Here is a 19,690-nt window from a genome sequence, read left to right on the forward strand (position 1 = left end):
GCCGCGGAGCTGGGGGGTGGTACCTTCGTAAGTCCCGCCCCCCAGGCCTCCTCGACGAGCTTGAGACACGGCCTGAGGCCGGCAGAGGGCGCCGTAGGGCGAGCGCGGCTGTGCGGCCGAGGGGGCGTGCTCGGCGGCGGGCGGGCAGGCAGAGGCTCGGCCAGCTATGCGGGGTCCTGCGGCCGCGGCTGTCGGCACTTCCTGGAGCGGAGGCCGCTTCCACGGCACCTGGGAGTGAGGCGCGGGGACGCGCAGCATAGGGCGGGCGGAGCGCGCGCTCGCCATGAGCTCGGCGGGCGGTGCGGAGCGGGCGTGCTGAGCCCCGGCCGCCGGCCCGGCATGGGCGTCTCCCGCGGGCCCACCGCCGGCCGGGGCTAGGGCCGGATGGAGCCGCGGGACCCCAGCCCCGAGGCCCGGAGCAGCGACTCGGAGTCGGCCTCCGCCTCGTCCAGCGGCTCCGAGCGCGACGCGGGTCCCGAGCCGGACAAGGCGCCACGGCGCCTGACCAAGAGGCGCTTCCCGGGGCTGCGGCTCTTCGGGCACAGGTGAGCGGGGCGGCGGCGGGACGGGCTGTCCCAGCGTGGGTATCCAAGTGCCCTCACAGTCGGTTCGGGTGGTGCGCGAGCTGGCACCGGCTGTGTCGTGCGCTTCGTCCTTAGTGCCATGATAGTGTCAGCTCCTAACCCTCCCGCAGGGAGACAAGAGTCTCACCAACTCCTTGACACCAGCATTCAGGGACCCTACGACTGGTCACCACTCCTTTTTGACAGTCTTCCTGAGCCTCCTTTTTACCAGCGCGGTGGGGGCGGTCACACCGCCCTTCGTGCTTCTGGTACCTATCTGCCAACTACCACTGCTTGGCATCTGCTGATTGTGGTCACTGTGATTTGCCATAGCACATGTCTGTCCCCAGGTCACTGATTAAATTACACGATGTTTTAAACTTCTTGGGACTGTTGGTGTCCAGCGTTTTGCTCCACTTTCCTCTTAAATTTAAATAGCATGAAGATTACCCTCTTCTCCCTCTGCTAGTAGGCAGTCTTCACGTCTTCCCACACCTTCTTCCAGCTCTTGCTTTGGAAAGGGACAGAGTGGGCTGTAGTTTTGAGTCAGGGTTGGCTGTTCAATCTTCATCTTGCCCCCTTCCTAAGCACTCTATATTGTACCTGTGACAGCTTTGACCACGACTGTGCTGAGAAACTGGGGGGAGGGTGTGGAAGGACTGAGTACAAGCAGTTCATAGCATGTGTGTTCACCTACACTTACTCCAAAAGCATTGGTGCAAGGTACCACCCAGGAGTATCCCATCCGATCCCTGGTCCGTTTCCTTTTTGACCTCTGAATTTCTTTGGTTGCTAAAGAGCTTACAGCCAATCAGCTAAGGACCCTAGAGGCTTGGACTCAGCCCAGGACCCCCCCCCCCCCCCACTTTTTGTGGCTGGTTTAAGGCTTTGCTGCATTTTGGCCCCTTCTGAGCTTTGCCTGGGCCTTTCCAGAGTAGATTTACCTACTAATAACCTGTGTGGTTTTCCTCTATTGTGGGGGTGGTGTGCCTGTGGTGCTGATCTATGCCCTCTGCCTGGCTTTCCCTAGCCAAGGCCCTGCTCTTTGCACCTGCAGTGTGTTGCTGATCACACACCACACACCATAGATCTGGATCCTTGCACTGGCAGATGGAGCTTGGTGGGCTTTGTGAAGCCACTCAGGCTTCAATATCACATAAGACAGGGCAGTCAGTAAAGCTTCCAATACTTCTTGTGTTGTCACCCACAGCCCTGCAAGATCAGAGCAGTTTACACCCAGCTCTGCAGGATGTAGCCTCCTGTGTTCACAGGCTCCTTGGGGGGGGGGGGAGGGGGGCTCCTCTGAAGGCTTCCTGTTGCTGCCCTTAGGGGCACCAAGTGTTGAGTGCTTCTGACCTGTGGCTGTGCCCATTTTGAAGAGCACACAGGCTTGTGGTTGCAGGGATGAGCCGTGAGCACATTCAACAAGAAGAGCAAGCAGAAGTGATGAGTGCCTTTATATAATTCTCTAAAATATGTAGGATAGATTCTATTTTTCCATTTTTATAAGTGAAATAAACACAGTATCAGAGAGGGAGCCACTTGCCCAGAGTCACACAGCGCATAAGAGGCCAAGACAGATAGCCATTTGCACTCAGGATGGTCTAATTCCAAAATCCACATTCTATTCCGGGATTCCAAACACACCATGGAGGTCCAGGAAAGCTTTAAGATGGTCAGATTCTTAGATCTTACCGTTGGTGTGTCTGGCTCTTTGGCTCTAGAAGTGAGCCTGGAAGTTTTTCTAGAGCACACAACTGGAGAGGCGCGTGGTCACACCACCCTGGGATGGGAAGTGATCTTCGAGGGTGCTTATTGAGAAGAAAATCAGAATGCCTCTAGAGGCATGGATGCAGTGGCTGGTGCTTCGGAGCACTGCACCAGGGCAGCAGAGCTTTTAAAAACCAAAGACACTGGGAGATCATAGTGGGTGTAAGGGCTCATTTGGCAAACTTGGGTGTTGAGGACCTGTGCCCAGTGGGGCTGACCTCCTTTCACTTCCCTTGATGGCCAGGTGACAGGAGGAGCAGACATTTGGATTAGTACCTCTGCTCTAAATTCTGTCCTTTTAACTAATACCGCTCATGTAGTATTAGTTATTGCTGGCTACTGCTAACTCTAAAGTGCCCCAGATAAAACCATCCCTCCATCTTTCCCCAGGCTCCATGCTCATTTTTGACCCAGCACTTGTTTCTTCTTGGCTGTTCAACCTCTGCATTTTACCACACTGCTTCTGTCACCCCACTTACTCCTTAAACCTTGGGGCTGATGGCACTCACAAGTGAATGGGCCAGAAGACAGGGTCATAGATGACAACCAGATAAGTGGTGACTGCTGAAGCAATGTTGAAATCTGTATTTGGACCTTGGCTCACTTGCAGAGTCCATGGACACTTAGCAGTGTCTGCTGTAGGCTTGGCAGGGTGGTGGCGGCTAGGCAACACATGTGTGCCGCTTGTGGTCAAGTCAGGAAGAACAGTGTCTGGTGTCTTCCTTCAAGCCTACCCGTGCCCCATACAGTTGGCATCACTGGATAGGGGAGCAGTTTGCCATCTCCCTCTTTTTAGTCCAGTGAGACACAGAGCTGAGTTGTGACTTCCTCAGCTTATAGATTCTTCCCACCTCCAACTCCATCCCACTCCACTTCTTCATGCTGGGAACTGTCAGCCCCCTCTTAGAGGAGGAGGGGGTCTGCTATAACCCAGGTCGTCTGGCTGTTCTCCACCCTGAGTGGAACTGGTGGCATCTTTACATGCAAGTTCTCTGAACCTAAGGGTTGGTCAGTCTCTGGTAGGAGGACAGTTTCCCAGAACCAGCCAGGTCCAAGGAGAGGGAACAACTCACCCTCTGGCCTTTTGCCAGCAGCTTGGTCCTAGGCAGGTCACTTAGCTTGTTGATTAGATGGTTTTGCACCCCAGGGGCGTCAGAAATTACCTGGCACCACACACATTTCGACAGAAGGAGCTTTGGCTGTCCAAGCTCCTGGGAGCCGATGCGTCTGTTCTGCCATCCTCGCCCTTCATTAGTCTCAAAGTCATAAGCTCCCAGAGGGCAGGGGACACCTGTGGAGCAAGTTTGACACAATAGGTCTCATTTAGAGGCCATGCCACATGGGGCCTGTGAGCATAGTCCTGAAGACAAGCCTGGCAGAGGTGCCCGCAGCATGAGCAGAGACAGCCCCTGTTTGGGGTGGTTTTGCAATGAATGGAGAGACACTGAGGGATGCCTCTCTTTCAGAGGTGAGAACCCCGTTTGTGGCGCCAGGGTGTCTGGGGGCAAAAGGAACCTCTCTGAGTGAATCAATTGTCTTGCTTAGGCTAATGCTGGGAACAATCCAGGTGGCTGTAGAAGCCCTTGGGTTTTTGCCAGTTTGGGGAAGAAGGAACCTCAGTGCCTCAGCTGAGTGCACCCTGCTGTTTGCTCCCCATTCAGCCATGTGCTCAGGTATGGAGCTGGCTCCTGTTGGAAAAAGAGGGACAAGTTCTCCTGGTCCCTGCCACATGGACCAGTTTCTGACTTGGTGGTCAGGGGAGGGAACACACAGTGTCTGTCATTTTGTCACTGTGGCAAAAGTCAAATCCCAGCATGTGGACTGACCAGGATTTGTACTTACTATGAGAAAGTATCCTTTCAGTCAAGGACCAAGGAAGAACTCTGATCCCTGAACAAAGAAAGCCTAGGCTTGGGATCTGGGGGTGGGCATGAGAGAAACAGCCAGCCCGTCATCTTCCTGGAAGCCTTTCCAGAATTTGCCATATTCCCCCAGAGGGAGAAGGTTTATGGGCAGGTCGGCTAGCTTTGAAGCTTGGACTGAACTGGTCTCTTCATCTGCCTTAAAGGGCCAAAGGGCTTCAAGGTCCTTGAGCTGCCCCAGGAACCTGCCCAGCAATATCTGTGACAGCAGCAGGGGACCAAGACTACTGTGGGAAAGGACAGTAGGCCAGGAAAATTTCCTTCTGCCAGGCCACTTGCACCTGCTGCGGGTGGACCCATATACCTTCTGCTGGTGAATTACCTAAAGACTCTAGTTTGGGTGAAGCCAGTAATGAGGGGTGTGTATTTCCATATCACTTGGCTCCACCCATCTCTGTCCCTGAAGGTTGAGGCCCAGTGAAGCAGCTGTGATTCAGCTAAGGTCTCACAGCTACCCAGGGCCATGTTCATTTGTGTCACATCAGGACCCCAAGGCCTACCTGCTTTCTGAGATCTTCCCCCAGCCCTTCCAACATGCCTCCCACCCCCTTGCCCTCTGTCAGCTTATGGAGGGGACCCTGTATTCAGAAAGGTGAACTACTACACTTGCTTCTAGGCCAGTCTCAATCTGTGGGTCCTGACTCCTCTGGGATTGAGTAACTTTTTCACAGGGGTGGAAAACACAGATATTTACATTATGATTCATCACAGTAGCAAAATTACAGTTATGAGATAGCAGTGGAAATAATTTTATGGTTAGGGGTCACCACAATATGGGGAACTGTATTAAAGGATTGCAGCATTGGGAAGGTTGAGAAGCACTGCTCTAGGCTCACAGTTCCCCTCCCTGGAGCCATTCCTGGTGCTGTTGTCTCAGTCACTACCTCTGTGTTTCATATAAGGGCCCTGGAAGCCCTTAGAGTGTCAAGATCTCGCCGGGTCTATAGTGTGGTTTCCTGCCCTCTTGGCTCTCAGCCCAGAGCCTGTACTCATGTCCAGGTGGGAAAGGCTAGGCCACAACATAGACCAAATGCCTGACACCTTACCCTTGCCCTTGCCTCAGCTTAGGGCACGTGAGAGCAGGTTTGTGACACCTAGATCTGTGTTCACAGCAGGGAGGGTGTATGAAAGAACTGAAAACACCCATGCTGTCCCTCTCCACTCCACCTACCTTTGTCCAGGTGAGTGACACCCAGGTCATCTTTCTTCTGGTCATTAATGGGTGCTATAGGCTCATAAGCCCTTTGATTCCATAGAACAACTCAACAGTGACCTAGGTGGTTTTGCTTCCATTTTATAGATGAAAAAGACCAAGGCTCAGAAATGTCATGAAGTTCACCCTGGAGCTCAGCCCAAAGCCTTTGCACTACCCTGCCTGTTAACCCTCTCGTTTGTGTTCCCTGCAGAGCCTCAAGAGGCCTTAGATACTCTGATATCTAAGATACTCTGGTTTGGTGAGAGGTTTGTACCTCACAAGGTAGTTGCCATAAATGCATGAGGTGCTCTGCCCCTAGAAAGTGACCCTCAGGGTCCCTTCAGCAGATGCAGGCTAGCTGTAGAGATACTGGATAGGCAGCCTGAGCCTGAAAAACATCCATCATGGTACTTGATGGCTGGACCTAGAGAAGAAGGTTACATCTGTGATCTTTTATTAGGCGACGGGGAAAAATATTCAGAAGATGGATTCAGAGGACCCTTTGATAGCTTGGGTTCAGTGAATGGCCTGAGAAAGAGAGTGGACCCCCACTTGTACCCAGCACCCTCTCCCTCTACTTGCAGAGACCTGCTCCCCCTCCATTCTGGCAGAGTGCCAGTTCGGAGCTCCCACAGAGAGGCCTCTCCCCTGCCAGGGCTGAACACCATCATAGTACATGCCAAAATAGCTGTCTGGGAGCCTGGGCCTGCACCACCCACGCTCCAGCATCTTGCGGGTTAACAGCTTGCCTGTCTCTCCGCCCCCCTTCCCTAGCTTGCTGACATTTTACAGAGAGAGCCGGGGGTGGTTGTGAAAGGGGGCAAGTTGGTTCCTGCTCCCTAGCCCACATAAGACAACCCACTGATACAGCCTGCTGCTGCCCACCTACCTCTGGAAGGCATCCCATAGGAGAGTCCTGACGTCTGACCTGCTGGGAAAACAAAGCTGAGGTCTGCCTGTTATGCCGCAGTATGAGTGACACGTTGTTGGAACCAGACAGGAGACCCAAGACAACACTGGGCAGCTGGCCACCCTCTCACAGCCCGTTTTAGTTTTGGGGGTGTTGGGGAGTAAAGATGGGGGTTGAAACAAGGTCTCACTCTATAGCCCAAACCTGCCTTGAATCCATGGCAAACCTCCTGCCGTAGCTCTTAAGTGTTGAGATTAGAGACATGAGCTACCACACCCAACTCCTCTGGAAATCTTTTAAAGAGACTAAGACTCCTGTCAGCTGGTGCTAGTGTTTGTAAACAGGCCCTTGTGTTCACACAGTGGACACTTTACCAACTGAGTCATCTCTCCAGACTCTGTCTGGTTTTTACTTTGACTTGAATGGTGTGCCTTAGTTGGGCATAGTAGTACATGAATGTAATCTTAGTCTTAGCACCTTGGAGGCTGGGGCAGGAGGATACAGAGTTTGTGGTCAGCCTGGGCTATATAATGAGTTCTAGGCTATATAACCAGACCATGTCTCAAAAAAGGGGGAGAAAGATAATGTTGGGGCAGGGGTATTGATTTGTTTTGTTTTGTTGTAAACCTCCACCTTAAGCCTCCCAAGTGCCTCGGTATGAACTGAACATTTTCAGTTTTTCACTATTGATTGCGGTCACCAGAGATTGCTTCTATGTGTGACTCCCTGAGTGTCCCTCTCTACCAGTGTTCTGGCCCTGGCCCATGTGTTTGGCTTAGATAGATGTTACCAAATTGTGTTGCCAAGCATTATCCTATTTTTTAGGCCTCTGAAGGTAGTTCCTTTCTTGAAAGGCTCATTAAACTGAGGAGATATTTACCATGAACACTTTCTCCTTTTAGCCCTCAGCAATCCCTAGAGCCTCTGGAGCCCCAGTTATCAGATATGGAGACTGAGGCCCAGACAGGTGAAGCACTTTATTTAGCCTGGGATAGTAGAGTTGGTCAGAAGCAGAACTCCAAACCTTTCTAAGCACGGGTGGCTGCTGCCTTTGTTCTGGCAGTATGAAAAGCCCTAGGTAGCATGCAGGGGGCCTGGGGACCAGGCAGGGGTCGAGGAGTTGAGAGTTGATTCTGTGTTTTGTTTTGTTTTGTTTTTTTGAGACAGGGTTTCTCTGTGTAACAGTCCAGGCTGTCCTAGAACTCACTCTGTAGACCAAGCTGGCCTTGAACTCACAGAGATCGTCCTGCTTCTGCTTCCCAAGTGCTGGGATTAAAGGCATGCACCGCCACTGCCTGGCTTGAAAGCTGATTCTAAGGAAGTCTTTGACATTATAGTAGAGACTAGGAGCCATTGCCCACTCCATGTTCTCGGTGGCTTTCCTTATGAAACTCCAGACAGAGGGGCTGGAATTCACAAAGTCACAAGGAGAATGTGGGCAGTGAGGTTAGGGGGCTGTGTTGGATATTTTGGACTGGGTCAGAGAGTTCAGAGGTTATGAGAGGTTAAATTTTGAGTGTAACTAGGGGGTCCATCTCCAAGCAGATGGAGAATCAGAATTTGCTGCAGACACTGGAGAAGGCAATGGGACAGGGCACAGGTACAACAAAGGGAGCCCCATTGGGAGAGCTGGAGGAAGATACATTAGCCTTGGTGTTAGGGATCAGTCTCAGGGCTCAAGGTTTGTCTATCCAGTGCTAGCAGCAGGGCCTCAGGAGCTGGGCAGCCAGCCTGAAGCCATCTGCTGTCAGCCTGACTAAAGCTAAGGAGGGACCATTCATTAGCCCTCTCTTCCCTCTTCAGACCAGGTTCAACACTTGGGGATTACTAGTGATACAAGGCCCCAGGGTCTGTAGTCTTTGTGGGGGATGTAGCCTAGCAGGTCAGTGCTGCTGGCCCCAAAACCAGGAGAGGGTCTGAGTGTGGGAACAGCTAACCCTCTCCTCTGGGAGACGGTCCTAGGGAACACTTTCTGGCAGACCCAGTGTCTGAGTCAACTCTTAAAGGTGAGAAGGAAAAGCAGAGCTTGAATTCAGTATGCAGAGGGGGACCTGATTTCCATTGTAGAGACTCCCATTATATAGGTGCCAGCCATAGAGGAATTTGTGTGCCAGAAGCAACCAGAAGTGGCAAACGTGGGTTTTCATTGAAGCTCTGCCACTTGACAACTATAGGCCTTGGGCTAGCCACTGAACTCCATTGTACCCCGCTCATCTGTAATGTGAGGGTAGACAATGGGGATGAATAGTGCCAACCATTCATTCAGTCAGCATTAATAGGGTAATATTTGCCCGACCTGGTATGGTAGTGATTGCCTGTAGTCCTCAGCACTTGGGAGGTAGAGGCAGAAGGATCAGAAGTTCAAGGTCATCCTGTGCTACATGAGACACTGTTTCAAATCAATCAATCAATCAATCAATCATCAATGGCCAAGTGAAGTGTGTACTTGTTAAACATATAAAAATAGGGAAATGGGCCAGAGAGATGGCTCAGAGGTTAAAGGTGCTTGCTTCCAAGCTGGTGGCCGGAGTTTGAGCTTCAGAACACATATGGTAGGAGAGAGCCAGCTCCTGAAAGTTGTCCTCTGGTCTTTACATGTGCATTGTAGCATGATGACATATGTGTGCCCACACACATTCATGTGAGGGTTGTGCATGCTCACACACACACACAAAGTACATGTTAGAATTTTTTTTTTTCAAAGGAAAAGAATTAAGAGGGAAAGTTGTTGGTTTCAGGCCCAGGTCCTGTCATTTGTCAGTGGTGAGCAGTTGTGCATAAGTGAGGGCTTCCAAATAGTTCTGGGGGCAGCATGGGACTGAAGAGGAAACTCTAAAGGAACCAGGAGTCCCCCAGAACCAGACCCTGAGGTGGGTGTTTCCTCAGAACATGAAGGAAGAGCTGGGGACATCTCGTCGAGGAATTCAGGGCCTGGCCTAGCCCCCAAGCATCTGGGCATCCCCTACTCCCCCTGCTATCTCTGTTTTATAAGGAAAGCCACAGAGAATGTGGCTTCCCAACACGGAAAGGGGCCTCCAGGTGTCACTCGCAGGATCTGGATCTTCTGAAGAGGAGAGGAAGGTGGCCACCAAAACAAAGGCCACTTGCCATTCTCTTGTGCCCAAACAAAGAGAAGTGGCCTGGGCCTGTGGCCAGCCATTGGCGTGGTACCCAGGAGGAAGCGCTTCCCATCCCTGAAGATTCGAACCCCTCCCCCACGGAATTCCCTATTCCTTCCTCCTGAGCCGATCCACAGTAAACATAGCTCCCTGCCAGCCCTGTGCTGGACATACCACACCCAGATAGACTCACTGGGCCCCAGCCCCCAGGAACTAGTTGCCTCGTGGGAGAATAAGACATGGGACCTGAGAAAAATAGGCCATCCAGGGTTTCTGTGGCTAAAGAATCAGACAGGTGGTCAGCTGGAGTGGGATGGTTAGCTGGGCAGCTGTGAGCAGGTGGACTCTAGGAGACAAGTGAGGAGGGTGGAAGGGAGGGAGGTCAGTGTTGCGGGCAGAAGGTATGTCAGGTGTAGGGACACAACACTGAAAGTTGGCTCCTTTATAGTTTAGGGTTAGTGCCATGGTGTAGGATCCACAGCTGCCAGGCTGTGAGAATTCACTCACTATCAGTGGTTCTCTAAGAGTGGTACTGCAGACTGTGGACAAAGCAATTGTCATAGGAATCCTTTCTGATTGTTCACTGTGCTTCTGTCAGCAGAGGCAGATAGGAAGCATTCAAGCCAGTAAGGCCTCTACTGTGTGCTAATGTTTCTCTATAAAAAAGTTGAGAGAATTGGGCTGGGGAGATTGCTCAGTTGGTAGAAAGCTTACCTAACATGCCTGAGTCCTAGATTTGATTCACAGCACTCTATAAACCAAGTGTGGTGGATGGCACAGCTCTGTAATCACAGCACTCAGACGGTGGCCACATAGAGCTTTGAGGACAGTCAGAGCTATGTCAGACTGGCTAAGAGAGAGAGTGATTGGAAATTAGTGATTTTAAATGCTAGATGCTGCAATCATAGCATTGAGGAGGCTGAAACTGGAGATACATACAGACCCTTGTATGTATGTGTGTTTGTGTGTTTAGTATTTTGTGTGATGAAATGGAGTTTAACTTATTTTTGTTGCCAGCCAAATCTAATGTGCTAAAACTCTCAGCTAAGTCCAGGCTGTGCTATTAGTGGCTTTGTCATTCCTTTTTTCTTTTCTTCAGGCTGGGTCTCTCTACATAGCCTGTCCTAGAACTCACTCTGTAGACCACGCTGGCTTAAACCTCCCAGAGCTCCGCCTGCCTCTGCCTCCTGAGTGCTGGATGGGCTTCTACATCCAGCCTGTCAGCAGCACCCTTTGTACTGAGTACCTGACAGAAAAACTAGTCAGACTCCAGGTATTTTTTTTTTTATTCAAATTAGGAACAAGCTTGCTTCAGATGTCAATCCCTTCTCCCTTTCCCTCCCCTCCCCCCCAACATCCCACCTTCTCCTAGCCATCCCCCCTCCACTCCCCAGGCAGGGTAAGGCCCTCAAAAGGGGCTCCCCAAAGTCTACCACATCATCCTGGGCCAGATTCCAGGTATCTTGCAGACAGCTTCCCAAATGTGAATGCCTTGATCCTGAACTTCAAAAACGGTATCAACATTTGTGGCCAACAAGAAACTCTTGAGTTTTGAGCAGGACTCAGAATTCTGGAAACTTTGTATCTACCTTCTGATGGAGGGAGGGGCTTCCTAGGACAGGAAACTGTTGAAAGAAATGAAGATAGCAAAAGGTGTTCTTTTGATGTTCTGTGAGGAAATGTGTCAACCTTTGGAAAGTCTGCGTAGCTTAGTATCACTGTATCCACTGACCTACACACTTGCTGTTACAAAATTCAGTATAAAGCTGGGCAGTGGTCGTGCTCACCTTTAGTCCCAGCACTCAATGAGACCCCTATCTCAAAGACAGGCAATCCCTCACCTCCGAAAAAGAAAAACAAAACCTTGAAAGATAAAACTTCAGGTTCAGCTGGGTGGTGGTGATGCACACCTTTAATCTCAGCACGTGGGAGGCAGAGGCAGGTGGATCTCTTAGATTGAGACTAGCCTACTCTACAGAGTGAGTTCCAGGACAGACAGCTACACAGAGAAACCCTGTCTCAAAAAACCAAAAAGGAAAAAAGAAAAGAAAGAAATACCATTTGTCATATTTTCAAGTGACACCATAAAAGAATAGCCATAATTACCTGGAAGTTTGGTGTGCTCTCCATCCCTTTTCTAACTCCACACGGCAAGGTGAAGTGCATTCCCTCTTGTTCCTCCGCCAGAATAATCTGTGGTAGCTGGTGCAGGGGTGAATACTTCATAGGAACTAGTGCTGCTTGAAAACCAGACATTAGGGTTGCAGAAACATAAAATGAGCCAACAAGATGGCTCGGCAAGTAAAGCACTTGCCTCCAAGTTGGACTGTTGAATTTGACTGCCAGGATTCACATAGAGGAAGACAGCTGGCTCACATGAAATGTTGTCCTCTGACTTCCACATATACTGTGTGGGACTCACAAATACACGCAAAACAAATACATATATTTCTAAAGTTAATGCCTTTTTACAGATTTTCTTAAATTGTGTTTTATGCCATATTGTTTGTCCTCCCCCCCTCCCTTCTTCTTTCCTTCCCTCCTTTCCTTCCTTTCCCAGAGACAGGGTCTTACTATGTAGTCCTTGCTGGCCTAGAACTCACTATATAGACCAGGTTGGCCTTGAATTCAGAGATCTACCTACCTCTGCCTCCTGAGGTTTAATTTAGATTGTATTTGGTTAAATGTTAGAAGCTATTACCAGCTCCCCAGAAAAAAATTATTTTAGGAGTTTCAGTAATATTTTTTTAAGAGTAGAAAGTGGTTCTGGAATCAGGAAGTTTGATAGCTGCCATTCCCTAGTGAGCATGGCAGGAACATGAGCTGTGGAAGGCAGGTGTTGGGATACCAGGTTGTGACACCAGCTGACCTCTCCTAAATACTCTTGAGCTGGCATGGACCCAGGTGCTTGGAAAGACTCCTAGTCCCTTTGACAGGGCCAGAAGAGCCAGGCTCTGGAGGCCCAGCTCAGCTACCCCTGAGACAGGAGTCACAGGCTCCTGGGAGACTGAGGTGACCATCTGTTCAGCAGGGACAGTGAGCCTCCCGCACAGGGGAATTACCAGCCTCCTGGCTAATAATGCTGGTGAGAAAAGGCTGTCCAAGTTGTGAAACACTCCATAGATAATTATTTTGTGGATGTTTTGTTTGGAACCAGTGTGCTTAGCTGCTCAAGACCCCATAAAACCTGTCCCATGGACATAGGACAGTAAGTGATTGCCCCCCTTTCCTTAAAAGGGACACCACTCCCACCCTTCTGTATACTTGTCTCCCTTATCCAGACACGGTATGGGCTAACCTGTTAACTCTGGGACAGTGTATTGATGCTGTCACTCAGCCTAGCTTGGGACTTGAGGAAAAGGTGCCAGGAGGCCAGTCCTGTGCCTGTTCATGTGCACCGCCCACCCACCCACCGCCTGCCTGCCTGCCTGTTGTAGGGCCAGGAGCCACCACTGGGAGAGGAAGTGCAGTCGGTTACCAATTGGGCTATTTTCATAACGGCTGTCTCTGTCTCCGGCTTGGGGGAGGAGGGTGGTGAGGGGGTGGGGGCAGAGGAGCAGCCGCTGCAGCTAGCTCTCCAAACTAGGCCTTGCTCAGTAGAGTCCGGCAGTCAGAGCAAACTGGAACAGGAGCCGAGGCGCCCGGGACCCCAGCCCCCACCTGCTGGTCCACCTCTTGCCTGCTGCCTTGCCTTCCAGATCAGGTCAAAGGGGGACTCCCCTCTCTTCCTTACCTCCTGCTCTCTCCTACGACTGTCTGGGTGGATTTGGGGAGGGTAGATCAGGGTAGGCCCAGGCACCGCCATCCCCAGATGAGGGTCTCCCCTGCCAGCCCTACCCCCATCTGTTGGAAAAGGAACAGGGTCTGGAGGACCCACCAAATCTGGGCAGAATCTGAAGTGGCTGGTTGGCTATTGAGCCACACTCATATCCCGCAGTCCTGGCCCACCTATTCTCATGTGTGTTGTCCTTGTTTTGTCTGCGTAGAGTCTCTTTAGTGAGGAGACCTGGTAAAGTCAGCACCCTACCTAACCAGCTCAGGCAAGCCCAGCTGAGTGGGCTGCCTCCCAGCCTTTTCTCTTCCCCCTGAACCTGGGGTTGTAAAGGAGCCGAGCAACCAGGGATTGCTTCTGGCAGGCAATGCCCCTCTTTCTGGACTTCTAGAGTACAGGTGCCCTACCCCTGGCCCAGCCTTCATGGAACAGAGGTCTGTAGGACCCATGATGTAGCCACTGTGGCAGGACCCATCTGGCGTCCTGTGCAGGTTCCTCTGGAGGCAGAGGATCCCCTGAAGACTAGCCTATTGCCAAGTGCAGAGGGCACTCCCCAGGAGGGGCAGACACCCAGGTGCGTGTTGTTCCTCATGTGGTGGATGGTGGCCATGCTGGTTACTCTTGCTTCCTTTCCTGGGTTCCCACCCCCGCTATGGGCAGAGACAAACCTCAGGAGGTGGCACGACCATAGGCCCTGGGGTTCTACCATGTTCCAGGTCTGCCAAGTAGCATCGGGCACGTTAATGTGCTTCGTTCCAACAGTGTCCCTTATGCTATCATTTGAAGTTGGGGGTGTGTGACCCCATCTTGCACATAGGAAAGTAGATTTGGAATGGCTAGTTGATCTGCCAAAGGGCATGGTGGTAGGTTCCAAACTTGCTTATCTATTTATTTACAGACATGTTTCATGTAGCCCAGGCTGACACTGAACTTGCCGTGTAGTCCAGGATGATTTTGCTGTGTAGTCTACCTCTGCCTCCCAAGTGCTGGGTCACGCCACTATACCAGGTTTTCCATAGTGCTTGTTTTCTCATTTATAGCCGGCATCAGTTGTGAGGTAGTCTGGCTAGGAGGCCATCACCCCTTCCCAGCTGGTGGCTGAGGAGCACTGGGGTCCATTAACCTCAGGAGTGACTATTGCATTAGCTCAGCTGCTGCAGGTCTGCTCATCAAGCACACATGGCCTGAAACCGCCATGCCTGTCTCCATCATGGCATTCCTCACTCTCCCATTGACCCTGTCCCGTCAGGATCTTGGGGATCAGGTGGAGATTAAGGTAGGGTCCTCTGAGACATCTTTATATTGTCCTCCTTGAGTGTGCCTGGCTGCTCCAGACAAGACCAGGAAGCCTAGGGGGCAACCATTTTGCTGTGCTGTTGATGTGAGAATCTTCTGGGGCCTCCCCCCATGACCTTTACACGTACTGTGTGGTGTGTGGAGGTGACAGGCAATGAGGGGAGAAGTCCATTCAGAGCCGAACCATGGCTCTTTTATTTGCTGTTTTGTTTTGTTTTTTAATTAAATGAATCAATTGAGACGGGGTCACACTGTGGAGCCCTGGCTGCTTGGAACTCGCTCTGTAGACCAGGCTGGCCTAAAACTCACAGAGATCCGCCTGCGTCTGCTTCTGAAGTGCTGGGATCAAAGGCATGGGCCACTGTGCTGGGATTTATTATTACTACTATTTCTTTTTAAGGTAGTTATACACTGTAGCCCAGGCTGACATGGAATTCACATGTAGCCTAGGTTGGCCTCAAACTTACAGCAATCTTTCTGTCTCAACCTCCCAAGAGCTGGGAAATTAGGCGGGAGCTGCCAGGCCCAGCCCAGGCTCGGCCTCTGATTAGATCTTGGAGAAGCCTCTGCAGAGATAGGAAGTGAAGAGTCAGGCAATCTTTGGCCAGTAGACCAAAGTTTCTATAGAGATGAGATGAACAGGAAACATGGGACCAGCAGGAGGGGGCTGTGGGAACCCAGTGTATTTGGGGATGGTAGTGTCCAGCAGGGGAGCTTGTCCTAAGATGTCAAAAATTTTTAACAGTCTTCCTAGACAAACAGGGAAACTGAGGCCCAGGTGCATGCTCATCATGCACTGGGTTGGCCTCGTGCTCCACTGGGAGGCTGCACCCAGGGCAGCTGAGGAAACGTTTGTTAAAAGTGTGTCTTGGAGCACCTGGCAGCGGGTGGGTTCTGTAGTTGTGCGTGTAAGCTGTCATATGTCCTAACAAGAGCTTCTTCCTTCTTGTCTTGTCAGGCAGGTCTGGGACAGCAGGGAGGGCCCAGCCTTTACCACTGCCCAGAGTGTGTAGCAGCACCTCCCCCACACCCACTGTGGCCTTTTGTTTTCTGGGTGACACTAGCATCAGGCGGTGTGATGTGTCCGGGTGACTAATCTCCTCCAGGCTGGGCAGCTGTCACGGTGCAGCCTGAGCAGAGTGATGGGGAAAGCTGACACCCTAGGGGAGACCTGGCAAGCGAGGGCCCTGGCAGCAGCAGGCAGCTAGACCTGCAGGTTCCTCTTCCTGGGATAGAAAGTGGACCCTAAGTAGCCCTGGGCACAGGACCTGGACTTTGCCACTGGTTGGCTGTGCAACTCTGGGCATGCTCTTACCACTGTGAACCTCATCCTTATCTGTATAATGAAGCTGTTGGTCCTGCCTCCTTCAGAGGCTATGGTAGGATCAATGAGGGGTAGAGGGCTTACCCCAGGCCTGCTGCAGGATAGGTGCTGGGTAAATAGGATGAGTGTTAATATTATGGGCCCTTTCTCTAACCCATCTCCCCTCCATCCCAGGGTCCAACATCTGCTCTGTACTGTCTGCCTGTGGGCTTTGTGTATGCTACCCTTTTGTGCCTTAGTTTCCTCATCAGGCACTGTGTGTGTTTGTGTGTGTGTGTACACATAGTGGACTCAGTAAGTGTTAGCTGCATGGCCCTGACTTTGGGAGGAAACTAGCTCTCTTCTGCCAGTGTTTCTGGAACTCACGTCCTATCCAGTCTCAGTGTTGTTTTTCCCAGCACAGCTACCTTCCTGCTCACTGATTGCAGGAGCTCTGTCTCCTGGGCCCACTTCCTTCTCTGTCACACCCTGTACTGTCCCTGAAGCTTACCTGCCTAACCCATGGCGAGGATAGATGGAGGGTTGAGATCAGGTGCTACACAATCAGGTGGGACTAATGCCCCAGACCACCCTTCCTCTTGCCTGTCGATGGTTAAGGGCACCTCCCCCCTGTTCTGGGCTTCAGCTAGGCCCTCAGCAGGCAGAAATTCCCTGCCATCCTAGCAGTACTCCTTTATTCTGTGATTTGTTCCATGGCTGTGACTTGGAGCTACCAACCTCAGCTGACTAGGGGCTCCCTGCCATTCCTCAAGTGTAGAAGAGATGTGAGCAGAGGAAGCTGATCCCATTGGCCTGGGAAGGAGGAAAGATAGAACAGGGAAGTAGGAAAGAAAAAAAAAAAAAAAAAAAAAGGAGGGCCTCTGGAGAGCTTGCATGGCCTGGTATAAGCCAAGGGTGGAGGGGCAGATGGCTCACCTCAAGATTAGAATTATGAGTCTGAGGCTTCAAGCTTTGGAGTCTAGAGTCAGTGTGGCACTCTGGGTCCCTCCACAGGAAGGCTTAAGGAGTTTTCAGGCTTTACACACCTTGGGATATCCATACTCTGCTCTTCAGAAAGGTGACTGATGAGACAGAGCCACTCAGTACCAGGAAGTTCTTAGAGATGTGTACACATGGCATCCAGAATTCAGAAAGTTTTTCTTTTAGCCTAAGCCTCTTACTGCATCCCCAAGTTAAGACAAGAGCACACTTTCCTGGGTGGGGTGCCTTTCCCAACTCTCTGAAGCCTGGTTTCCCAGTGTCTGAACCCAGGTTGGAACTGAGTAAAGGGATCCTGTCAGGACTGAGGTCCTTTGCAGAGAAGCCTGAGTTCATTTGTTAGTTTTTGTTTGCTTAGTTGTGCTGTATCACAAGAGACAACCCAGCCTGTTGCATGTTGGGTCAAAAGGAAGGTCAGATGAGAGGGAAAGGCTCCAGGGCCCTGTGGTCTATCTAGGCATAGTCTGGTTCCCAGATTGCCTTTTGTTTTCATTTCTGGCAAAGTCTCTGTAGGTTCTAGTCCCCAGGTAGGTGAAGCACCATCTCCTGAAAACTCCTGGGGTAGAATTTGGGGAATTCTAGCTGGGAACAGTGTCTGCTCTCCAGTAGCTGTAAGCCTGGGCTCCCTGCTCTTCCTGGTACCTGTGAGCACTTTAATGGAGGTCAGAGTGCCCTCATCCCTAGCACCTAAGTGTCCCTTCTTTGCTCAGTTCCTGACACTCTGAGTCTGTATGCCCAACAGCCCCTGGCATGGAGACCTTCTTTAGGAGGCATTTCCAGCGGAAGGCACCAGGTCCTGGAGAGAGGCTGCAGCGGTCCAGTGGTGTGGGGTTGCCCACAGGCAAGGCTCGACGCCGCTCCCCTGCAGGGCAGGCCTCCTCCTCACTGGCCCAGAGGCGCCGCTCCAGTGCACAGCTCCAGGGCTGTTTCCCCAGTTGTGGTGTGGGCACCCAAACTGCCAGCCGCAGGCGCTCCAGCACTGCACCCCCTGCCCGCAATCCCCGCTTCATGGTGGATATGGTGCCCACCCTACAGCCTGCCACTGTTGGGGCCCAGCTTCTGGGTGCACCCCTGCTATTGGCTGGACTTGTGGGCATGAAGGAGGAGGTGGAGGGAGATGAGACAGCGGGGGCATCAAGTGATGCCAAGCCAGGCAGCAGGACGCCAAGGCCCTCCTCACACCAGGGCTCCTGGCCGTTGCTTCCCATGCCCCGCTGCCTGCGCAGAGCCTCCTCCCATCTGCTCCCTGCTGATGTGGTGTATGGCCATACTCTTTGGGGCCTGCATGGGCACTATCGTCGCCTCAGCCAGCGGTGGCCCTCAGGCCAACACCCAGGTCTTGGGGGCCGAAGCCAAAGAGCCTCGGGCACTACAGCAGGCCCCATGGTACCTGCCCGTGTGCGCCCACTGTCTCGCAGACGCCAGGTAGCTCTAAGGCGGAAGTCAGCTGGACCCCAGCCCTGGAACACCCTGCTTATGTAGGTATAGCAGCAGTCAGTAGGGCGTGTGCTGTAGCCTCCATGGGGTCTGGCTCAGAGTGAGGACTTTGAAGTTCTGCCTAGCCTGGGGGTGGCCCACTTGGAAGCAGCTCTGGGTAATACTGGAAAAAGGACCTGAAGAGCCTCCCGGCATCTAAGCCCCTGTGGGCTTCTCTATCTTGTACTTTGTGGAAGTCACAGGAGGCAGTTTTTCTGGGTAGTGGGGAAGGAATTATCATGTCAGCAAGCTCCCAGCTGGCCCTGGGCCTTCAGTTGTCCTCCTTTCTGTAGGAAAGCCATCACCAAGTCAGGCCTTCAGCACCTGGCACCCCCTCCTCCCACGCCTGGGGCCCCGTGTGGTGAATCTGAGCGGCAGATCCGGAGCACTGTGGACTGGAGTGTGAGTATCTATACTAGGCAGGGCAGGAAGCTCCAACACTACTCGGTGCCAGTCCCTGCTGGGTTCTGATCCTCCTGAGCAGTCAGGACCCAGGGCTTGTAGGCAGCTGGGAGAGAAGCCCCCATGTCTGGGTAGACTTCCAAGGGGGAGGCATCAGCCTTTGAGCCAGGCATAAAGCAGTTTGGAAAAGGAGAGGAAAGATGATTGTGGTGGCTATAGCAGGCTTTGTCTTGGGAGGTACATGATGGGTAGGGTTGGGTCAGCAGTTAAGCACTGTGCTCATCCCATGGGTTAGGAGTCAGCAGCGTATGGGGAGCATATCTGGTTTGAGACCAACGTGTCCGGTGACTTCTGCTATGTCGGGGAGCAGTACTGCGTAGCTAAGATGCTGGTGAGTGATCTTGGTGGGACCTGCTGCCCCCTGGTGGTGTAGTGGGTCTAGACCTTCAAGGCAACAGCTGCAGCCCTTGGTGGGTACTGCTCTCACCTGGTTGCACTTGCTGTGGGCTGCTCCAGGGGGAAAGGGAAGGAGAGGGGGTCTTGTCTGATGACAGGTTCTGGGACTGGAATCCCCATGCATGGAACATGTTCTTTGCTTGCCCTGAGGTGGTATCTAGGGTGGAGTTACCTGGTGCCTCAGGGCCTCCCCTTTTTCTGTCCTACAGCAGAAGTCAGTGCCCAGAAGAAAGTGTGCAGCTTGTAAGATTGTGGTACACGCCCCATGCATTGAACAGCTGGAGAAGGTGCGTGTAGCTGCTCAGCTTTTTGTGCCCTCCTCTTGGGATGCTGAAGCTTTCTTGATACACACACACACACACACACACACACACACACACACACACACTCGTACACACGTGTGTCTCCATGTACATCCATGTTACACAAGCATAGCTTGCCAGGAAAGACGCAGCAAGCACAGTAGCAAAGCCCCTGGGTCAGATGCCTGCATTTAACTCTGCCTCT

General features: G+C 52.0%; 1 protein-coding gene across 4 annotated transcripts in view; it reads left to right on the forward strand.

Annotated features, from left to right (window-relative positions):
- Positions 1-242: 242 nt before the first annotated feature.
- Dgkz (diacylglycerol kinase zeta) overlaps positions 243-19,690 on the forward strand; it is a 30,041-nt gene continuing 10,593 nt past the window's right edge. The window contains exons 1-4 of one of the 4 annotated variants that reach the window (XM_027422491.2): positions 243-545; positions 18,619-18,727; positions 19,023-19,118; positions 19,393-19,470. In XM_027422491.2, coding sequence (XP_027278292.1) covers positions 385-545; positions 18,619-18,727; positions 19,023-19,118; positions 19,393-19,470 — 444 coding nt within the window. In that variant the 5' untranslated portion in view covers positions 243-384. Of the gene's footprint in view, positions 546-17,584; positions 18,328-18,618; positions 18,728-19,022; positions 19,119-19,392; positions 19,471-19,690 lie in introns of those variants that run through there. The other 3 variants (XM_027422492.2, XM_027422488.2, XM_027422489.2) reach the window with 3 other exon arrangements.

Source organism: Cricetulus griseus, chromosome 6 (genome assembly GCF_003668045.3).
Source record: "Cricetulus griseus strain 17A/GY chromosome 6, alternate assembly CriGri-PICRH-1.0, whole genome shotgun sequence".
Taxonomy (NCBI): Eukaryota; Metazoa; Chordata; class Mammalia; order Rodentia; family Cricetidae; genus Cricetulus; species Cricetulus griseus.